Source organism: Balaenoptera musculus, chromosome 1 (genome assembly GCF_009873245.2).
Source record: "Balaenoptera musculus isolate JJ_BM4_2016_0621 chromosome 1, mBalMus1.pri.v3, whole genome shotgun sequence".
NCBI classification, from domain to species: domain Eukaryota; kingdom Metazoa; phylum Chordata; class Mammalia; order Artiodactyla; family Balaenopteridae; genus Balaenoptera; species Balaenoptera musculus.
In genome coordinates, this window is record NC_045785.1 from 55,123,914 (window position 1) to 55,133,058 (window position 9,145).

Here is a 9,145-nt window from a genome sequence, read left to right on the forward strand (position 1 = left end):
TTTCACATCTTATTGGAGTATAAATGCCTTACCATGCTGTGTTAGTTTCTACTGTACAACAAAGTGAATCAGCTATATGCATACATATATCCCCATATCCCCTCCTTCTTGAGCCTCCCTCCCACCCTCCCTATCCCACCCCTCTAGGTCATCACAAAGCACCAAGCTGATCTCCCTGTGCTGTGTAGCAGCTTCCCACTAGCCATCCATTTTACATTTGGTAGTGTATAGATGTCAGTGCTACTCTCTCACTTCATCCCAGCTTCCCCTTCCCCTCCATGCCCTCAAGTCCGTTCTCTACGTCTGCGTCTTTATTCCTGCCCCGCCACCAGGTTCATCAGTACCGCTTTTAAAAATTCCATATATATGCGTTAGCATATGGTATTTGTTTTTCTCTTTCTGACTTACTTCACTCTGTGTGACAGATTCTAGGTCCATCCACCTCACTACAAATAACTCAATTTTGTTCCTTTTTATGGCTGAGTAATATTCCATTGTATACATGTGCCACATCTTCTTTATCCATTCATCTGTCGATGGACATTTAAGTTGCTTCCATGTCCTGGCTATTGTAAATAGTGCTGCAGTGAATACTGTGGTACATGACTCTTTTTGAATTATGGTTTTCTCAGGGTATATGCCCAGTAGTGGGATTGCTTGGTCGTATGGTAGTTCTATTGTTAGTTTTTTAAGGAACCTCCATACTGTTCTCCATAGTGGCTGTATCAGTTTACATTCCCACCAACAGTGCAGGAGGGTTCCCTTTTCTCCACACCTTCTTCAGCATTTATTGTTGGTAGATTTTTTGATGATGGCCATTCTGACCCGTGTGAGGTGATACCTCATTGTAGTTTTGATTTGCATTTCTCTAATGATTAGTGATGTTGAGCATCTTTTCATGCATTTATTGACCATCTGTATATCTTCTTTGGAGAAATGTCTATTTAGGTCTTCTGCCCATTTTTGGTTAGGGTTGTTTGTTTTTGTGATATTGAGCTGCATGAGCTGCTTGTATATTTTGGAGATTAATCCTTTGTCCATTGCTTCATTTGCAAATATTTTCTCCCATTCTTTTCGTCTTGTTTATGGTTTCCTTTGGTGTGCAAAAGCTTTTAAGTTTCATTAGGTCCCATTTGTTTATTTTTGTTTTTATTTCCCTTACTCTCAGAGGTGGGTCAAAAAGGATCTTGCTGTGATTTATGTCATAGAGTGTTCTGACTATGATTTCCTCTAAGAGTTTTATAGTGTCTGGCCTTACATTTAGGCCTTTAATCCATTTTGAGTTTATTTTTGGGTATGGTGTTAGGGTGTGTTCTAATTTCATTCTTTTACATGTAGCTGTCCAGTTTTCCCCACACCACTTATTGAAGAGACTGTCTTTCTCCATTGTATATCCTTGCCTCCTTTGTCATACATTAGTTGACCATAGGTGCATGGGTTTACCTCTGGGCTTTATATCCTGTTCCATTGATCTATATTTCTGTTTTTGTGCCAGTACCATACTGTAGCTTTGTAGTACAGTCGGAAGTCAGGGAGTCTGATTCCTCCAGCTCCGATTTTCCTTCTCAAGATTGCTTTGGCTATTCGGGGGTCTTTTGTGTTTCCATACAAATTGTAAAATTTCTTGGTCTAGTTCTGTGAAAAATGCCATTGGTAATTTGATAGGGATTGCACTGAACCTGTAGATTGCTTTGGGTAGTATAGCCATTTTTACAATATTGATTCTTCCAATCCAGGAGCATGGTATATCTCTTCATCTGTTTATGTTACCTTTGATTTCTTTCATCAGTGTTTTATAGTTTTCTGAATACAGGTCTTTTGCCTCCTTAGGTAGGTTTATTCCTAGGTATTTTATTCTTTTTGTTGTGATGGTAAATGGGAGTGTTTCCTTAATTTCTCTTTTGATTCTTCGTTGTTAGTGTATAGGAAATGCAAGAGATTTCTGTGCTTAATTTTGTATCCTGCAACCTTACCAAATTCATTGATTAGTTCTAGTAGCTTTCTGGTGGCATCTTGGGATTTTCTATGTATAGTATCATGTCATCTGCAAACAGTGACAGTTTTACTTCTTCTTTTCCAGTTTGTATTCCCTTTCTTTTTCTTCTCTGATTGCTGTGGCTAAGACTTCCAATACTATATGTTGAATAATAGTGGCGAGAGTGGACATCCTTGTGTTGTTCCTGATCTTAGAGGAAATGCTTTCAGTTTTTCACCATTGAGAATGATGTTTGCTGTGGTTTGTCGCATATGGCTTTATTATGTTGAGGTAGGTTCCCTCTCTGCCCACTTTCTGGAGGGTTCTTATCATAAATGGGTGCTGAATTTTGTCAAAAGCTTTTTCTGCATCTAGTGAGATGATCATATGGTTTTTATTCTTCACTGTGTTAATTGTATAATAATTGTATAACAAATTTGTTAATTTGTTAATATGATTAATCACATTGATGATTTGTGTATATTTGAAGAATCCTTGCATCCCTGGGATAAATCCCACTTGATCATGATGTATGATCCTTTTAATGTGTTGTGGATTCTGTTTGCTCGTATTTTGTTAAAGGATTTTTGTGTCTATGTCATCAGTGATACTGGTCTATATTTTCTTTTTTTGTGATATCTTTGCCTGGTTTTGGTATCAGGGTGATGGTGGCCTCGTAGAATGAGTTTGAGAGTGTTCCTCCTCCACAGTTTTTTGGAAGAGGTTTGAGACGGGTAGGTGTTAACTCTTTCTCTAACGTTTGATAGAATTTGCCTGTGAGGCCAACTAGTCCTGGACTTTGTTTGTTGGAAGATTTTAAATCACAGTTTTCCAATTTCATTACCTGTGATTTGTTTGTTTATATTTCTAATTCTTCCTGGTTTACTCTTGGAAGCTTGTACTTTTCCAAGAATTTGTCCATTTCTTCCAGGTTGTCCATTTATTGCATATAGTTGCTTGTAGTAGTCTCTTATGGCCTTTTGTATTTCTGTGGTGTCAGTTGTATTCTCTCCTTTTTCATTGCTAATTTTATTGATATGAGTCCTCTCCCTTTTTTTCTTGATGAGTCTGGCTAAAGGTTTATCAATTTTGTTTATCTTCTCAAAGAACCAGCTTTTAGTTTTATTGATCTTTGCTATTGTTTTCTTTGTTTCTATTTCATTTATTTCTGCTCTGATCTTTTTTATTTCTTTCCTTCTACTAATTTTGGGTTTCCTTGTTCTTTTTCTAATTGCTTTAGGTGTAAGGTTAGTTTGTTTATTTGAGATTTTCTTGTTTCTTGAGGTGAGCTTGAATTGCTATGAACTTCCCTCTTAGAACTGCTTTTGCTGCATCCCGTAGGTTTGGATCATCGTGTTTTGTTGTCATTTGTTTCTAGGTTATTTTTTATTTCCCCTTTGAGTTCCTCAGTGATCTCTTTGTTATTTAGCAGAGCACTGTTTAGCCTCTATGTATTTGTGTTTTTTACTGTTTTTTTCCTGTAATTGATTTCTAATCTCATAGCGTTGTGGTTGGAAAGGATGCTTGATACGATTTCCGTTTTCTTAAATTTTCCAAGGTTGGATCTGTGACCCAAGATGTGCTCTATTCTGGAGAAAGTTCCTTGTGCACTTGAGAAGAAAGTGTATTTTTCCGCTTTCGGGTGGATTGTCATAAAAATATCAATTAAGTCTATCAGATCTATTGTGTCATTTAAAGCTGTGTTTCCTCATTTATTTCTGTCTGATTATCTGTCTGTTGGTATAAGTGGGGTGTTTAAAGTCCCCCACTATTACTGTGTTACTGTCGATTTCTCCTTTTATGGCTGTTAGCATTTGCCTTATGTGTCGATGGTGCTTCTATGTTGGGTGCATAAATATTATAATTGTTATGTTTTCTTCTTGGATTGATCCCTTGATCATTATGTAGTGTCCTTCCTTATCTCTTGTAACAGTCTTTATTTTAAAGTCTATTTTATCTGATATGAGTATTGCTACTCCAGCTTTCTTGTGATTTCCATTTGAATGGAATGGCTTTTTCCATCCCTCACTTTCAGTCTGTATGTGTGCCTAGGTCTGAAGGGGGGTTTCTTGTAGACAGCATATATAAAGGCCTTGTTTTTTGTATCCATTCAGCCAGTCTGTGTCTTTTGGTTGGAGCATTTAATCCATTTATGTTCAAGGTGATTATCGATATGTATGTTCCTATTACCATTTTCTTAATTGATTTGGGTTTGTTTTTGTGGGCCTTTTTCTTCTCTTATGTTTCCCACTTAGAGAAGTTCCTTTAGCATTTGTTGTAAAGCTGGTTTGGTGGTGCTGAATTCTCATAACTTTTGCTTGTCTGTAAAGCTTTTGATTTCTCCATCGAATCTGAATGAGATCCTTGCGGGGAGAGTAATCTTGGTTCTAGATTTTTCCCTTTCATCACTTTAAATATGTCCTGCCACTCCCTTCTGGCTTGCCAGAGTTTCTGCTGAAAGATCAGCTGTTAACCTCATGGGATTCCCTTGTATGTTATTTGTTGCTTTTCCCTTGCTGCTTTTAATATTTTTTTCTTTGTATTTAATTTTTGATAGTTTGATTAATATGTGTCTCGACGTGTTCTCTTTGGGTTTATCCTGTATGGGCCTCTCTGCGCTTCCTAGACTTGATTGACTATTTCCTCTCCCATGTTAGGAAGTTTCTGACTATAATCTCTTCAAATATTTTCTTACACCTTTTCTTTTCTCTTCTTCTTCTGGGACCCCTATAATTCGAATGTTGGTGTGTTTAATGTTGTCCCCAAGGTCTCTGAGACTGTCCTCAGTTCTTTCCATTCTTTTTTCTTTATTTTGCTCCCTGGCAGTTATTTCCACCATTTATCTTCCAGGTCACTTATCTGTTCTTCTGCCTCAGTTATTCTGTTATTTATTCTTTCTAGAGTATTTTTAATTTCAGTTATTGTGTTGTTTATTACTGTTTGTTTGCTCTTTAGTTCTTCTAGATCCTTTTTAAACTTTTCTTGTATTTTGTATATTCTATTTCCAAGATTTTGGATCATCTTTACTATCATTACCCTGAATTCTTTTTAAGGTAATTTGCCTATTTCCTTTTCAATTATTTGGTCTTGTGGGTCTTTACCTTGCTCCTTCATCTGTAACGTATTTTTTGTCATTTCTTTTTTTTTTTTTTTGATTGGTAGGGCTGTATTGCTGTCTTACCTGGTTGTTTGGCCTGAGGTGTCCAGCAGTGGAGTTTGCAGACAGTTGGATAGAGCGAGGTCTTGGTGCCGAGGTGAGAACCTCTGGGAGGCCTCACTCTAATTAATATTCCCTGGGGTCTGAGGTTCTCTGTTAGTCCAGTGGTTTGGGCTTGGAGCTCCCACCACAGGAGCTCAGGCCCTACCTCCAGCCTGGGAACCAAGATCCTGCAAGCCGTGTGGTGAGGCAAAAAAAAAAAAAAAAAAAAGCAAAAAAGGAGCAGTACAATAACAAAGAATAAAAAACAAATAAAATTAGAAAGATAAAAAAATATATTAGGAAAAATAAAAATATAATTGAAACAACTGTTTGTTGGGTGTTCCTCCTGTCCCCTTAGGTGTCTGTGGTCCCCCACCAGTGCCTGGTAGGTGCCCTAGTTGTGCAGAGGCACGAATTCCACATCCTCCTAGTCCACCATCTTGACTGTGCCCTCCAGGGCTTTGTTTTTCTAACTGACCTCAAACTGATACAGAAGTGAATGGAAATAAACCACTGGGCAATAATCAGAGCCACCAATCAGAACAGAACATGGTATCTTCACTAACTAAATTATTTTAGGATTAGAAAAAATTTTAAGAAGCAGGGTTTTGAGGATCCATCCCAAGAAAGGCATACAAACCATAAGGCAATAGAAATTTTGTGCTTCTGTAACTTATTTTAACATAGTAACAAAGTTATTGTTATTGATTCCAATCAGTAAGTCCAAGGTTTCTCAGAACAATTTATAATGCTTAAGATTTTCTGGAGGAAGAAGGTTCAAAATAATGTTTACTTTTTCTATGTCATGAGGAAATATTTTTATGTTGTTTTGCATTATGCTCTGCTAATCTAGCTAAGATTTCTTTTATGCTTCCTGGAGTGTTTTTTGTTTTGTTTTGTTTTGTTTTAACAGCACAGGAACTAAGAGGGCAAATGGTCAAGGTCATTGACTCCCAACATTCATTCCACCCCAACAACTGACTACCCAATCATGGTAATCCCATTTCCCTTGCCAGTGACTAGTTTAGGAGTATGGTGTGACACAACCCAGCCTGAGAGGAAATATACTAGGTCCTTCCAGGGGTAGTTTTCCTACTCTTAAAATGAGACCCTGGAGAAAAGACCCCTTTATTCCTCTGGATGTTGCTGTGTCTGATATGAGTACTAGAATGGCCACATCTCTCTTGCTGTGACTCTGAAGATGAAGACAATGCCAGAGATGGTAAAGCAGAGTAGTGGAAAGAACTTGTCCTGAATGACATGTTTGAGTCACTGTATCATTCAGTCCTGCCCTACCTCTGATCTCCTTCTTCTGTGAGATAAGACATTTCTCTGTTGTTTAAACTGGTTTGAATTGGGCTCTGTATTTCTTGTGACCAAAAGCATATGAATTCAGAACAGCTCAAACATGGTTAGAAAGAAGTATCATTAGTCCATCAATGATATGTTCATAGAGAAGATTTTCTCAAGGGAAAGACAGAAGTTAATTTTAAATTAATAATAGCTAGAGATTAATATTAAAATACAAAAATAAAAACTCAATCTTTAGAGACCTCAGGCCTCTTATAGGATGATGGCAGCTGTCTAAACTCAAATCCCTCCATAAATCTTTCCATAAACCAAAGAGACGGAGAGAACAATTCATTCATAACCCTTGTCTATAGCACAACTGGAAGACAATGGATATTACAAAGTTCATTTGGTACATAATTGGGGAAATAAACATATGAAACCAACAGAATTTGTCCTGGACCGCGTGCTGGGCAATGAATTAGGTGGCAATAATTATGCAGGGAGAGGAGAGTACAGTGGGGTTTTAGGGGTAGCAGAACATAAATAGCACCAACTAGGGTTCATCCCTAGAAAGCAAGTTTTCCTCGCTGAGTGGAAGTATTGAGAAATATTGATACTATATCTATATTCTTCTTTTAAAAGATAATCGATTTATTTCCCTGTTTACAAGACCTATGCAAGAAAGATGAAACTTCTTTGTGTGACATATGAGGCTTTCCTAACCTGGGCTCAGCCTGACTAGCCAGCTCCACTGAACTGTCCACGCACTATAACACAGTGATTTTGGATCTGATGGACCTAGGATTAACTGTTATTAGCTGGACGTCCTTGGGCAAGTTACTGCAGGCTACTCAGTCTCAATTTCCTCATCTTTAAAATAAAGGTAATAATACCTGCCCATCATAAGCATTGTGTCTAAGTTATATTTTACACGTAGCACATGCTTAGCACAGCACCTGGCAGAGCATAAATACTGAAGCGTCAACTCTGATTACCTACAAAGCTGTCAGGTTCTCTCATGCCTTTGTGCCTTGGTCTGTGCTATGTCCTTGATCTAAAGCGCTCCCGTCTCCCTTCTCTGCCCCTCTCTGTTTAGCAAATTTCTCCTTCCCTGTCAAAGTCCAAGTCTGTTTTCACTTAGACATGGTGATTCCCTCCTTGTACTGCCGTATCACTCACGGACACCTTTTCCCTTACACATCTACTGGCACTTAGCAGGGGCTCAGTAAATGTATGAGCATAGAAAGATTGACCAAAAGGGAAAGAATGATTCATGACAAATAAGTTCATTGCAAAATGTGAAATTTAGAAACTTTAAAAAGGTTACTTGCATTCATTTAGATGATCTTAGGCATTATGCTACAAATGCAGGGACACTTTCTTTTTACTGTTTTTCCTGCCATGTCTATTAAATTGCTGTTTTTTGTATTTCCCATTATAGTTCATACTTTTCCTGATTCACAAACTGAAACAGATATCGTCACAAAGACGGATGAAACAAAGGAGCGGTGGAAGAGAAAAGTTTTACCAGATGATGTTAGCACAAATGAGCCATGGGAAGAAGAAGTGGAAGATCTGGTTGCCTGGACCAACACTCTTGATACAGATGCTTTGGAAGACTAAGCCTGATGCTCCAGGATTTAAAAAATTAACAGCCTCAACCACAGCTCAGCTTCATGGAGCAACTTTGGAAGGCTCTCGCAACTTGGATTCCATATTTTTTTTCAAGTTGGTCTCATCCTATCACTGCAAGAACAAATTAGAAATATAAGTGCAAATCAGCGAATATGTTGTTTTGGATTTTTTGAGCTCTCCTTCATTGTTTGACCCTAAGTTAGCCAAGCAGCAGTGTTCATTGTGGTTTTCCAATCAGTGGTGTTATACCCAGCATTGTTAGGCTACTGGACACACATTTTTGCAGGCAGAACTTGGGTGAGGAAGAGACTGGTATTGGAGGGGAGCACTCAGGAGCTTCAGAGCCTGGACATTTACCCAAGTAGGGGATCTATGCATTTATCTCCATGTACCTGGTTTAGTGTCTTGTTTCCTCTGTATTCAAGGGACGAGATGTCACCTGTCCAGTCCACCATTGTTCCTCTTCTGTTTTCTCCCAGAGTCCATGCTCTATTTTCTCTTCGACCTTAGCTAACCATCCACTCCGATTCTCATATCTTTATTTTCTCCCTCTCTTTTTGCTGTGTTACCCCAATCTGCAAATATACTCGGTTCTCTCCTATTCTAAACTGTGTCTCTACCTTTGACCCTGCATTTCTACTTCCTTCAACACTGTATCATTCATAATTTCTCAGATTAATAGTAATCTATCATTTGCTCTCTCTATTTCTGTAGTTCACTTCATGTTTGTACCCAATGCACAATAAAATCTATCTTCTGCTTATACTATTAGGTTAAAATTCACTATGATCACCAAAAACTTCCATATTGCCCCAGTTCAACAGATACCTTATCTTACTGGGCCTCTAGGCTATATTGGATATTATTGATCACTTTTCTCTCTCTTTTTTAATGTTTATGGCCTTGCCTTAAGAGAGACTTATTTTGAGGCTTACCTACCTACACACGCAGTTCTCCCTACAAACACCACAAATTTATCTATCTATCCATCCATCCAACCTTGGATCTAGGTATTAAATAGGTCTCTCCCGAGAAACTGATTT

General features: G+C 38.0%; 1 protein-coding gene across 1 annotated transcript in view; it reads left to right on the plus strand.

Moving 5' to 3' along the window:
* The window catches only part of UBE2U (ubiquitin conjugating enzyme E2 U), an 81,973-nt gene extending 73,724 nt beyond the window's left edge, over positions 1-8,249 (plus strand). Inside the window, exon 10 of the mRNA XM_036872565.1 lies at positions 7,909-8,249. Coding sequence (XP_036728460.1) covers positions 7,909-8,090 — 182 coding nt within the window. The 3' untranslated portion in view covers positions 8,091-8,249. The remainder of the gene's footprint in view (positions 1-7,908) is intronic.
* The last annotated feature ends 896 nt before the right edge of the window (positions 8,250-9,145 follow it).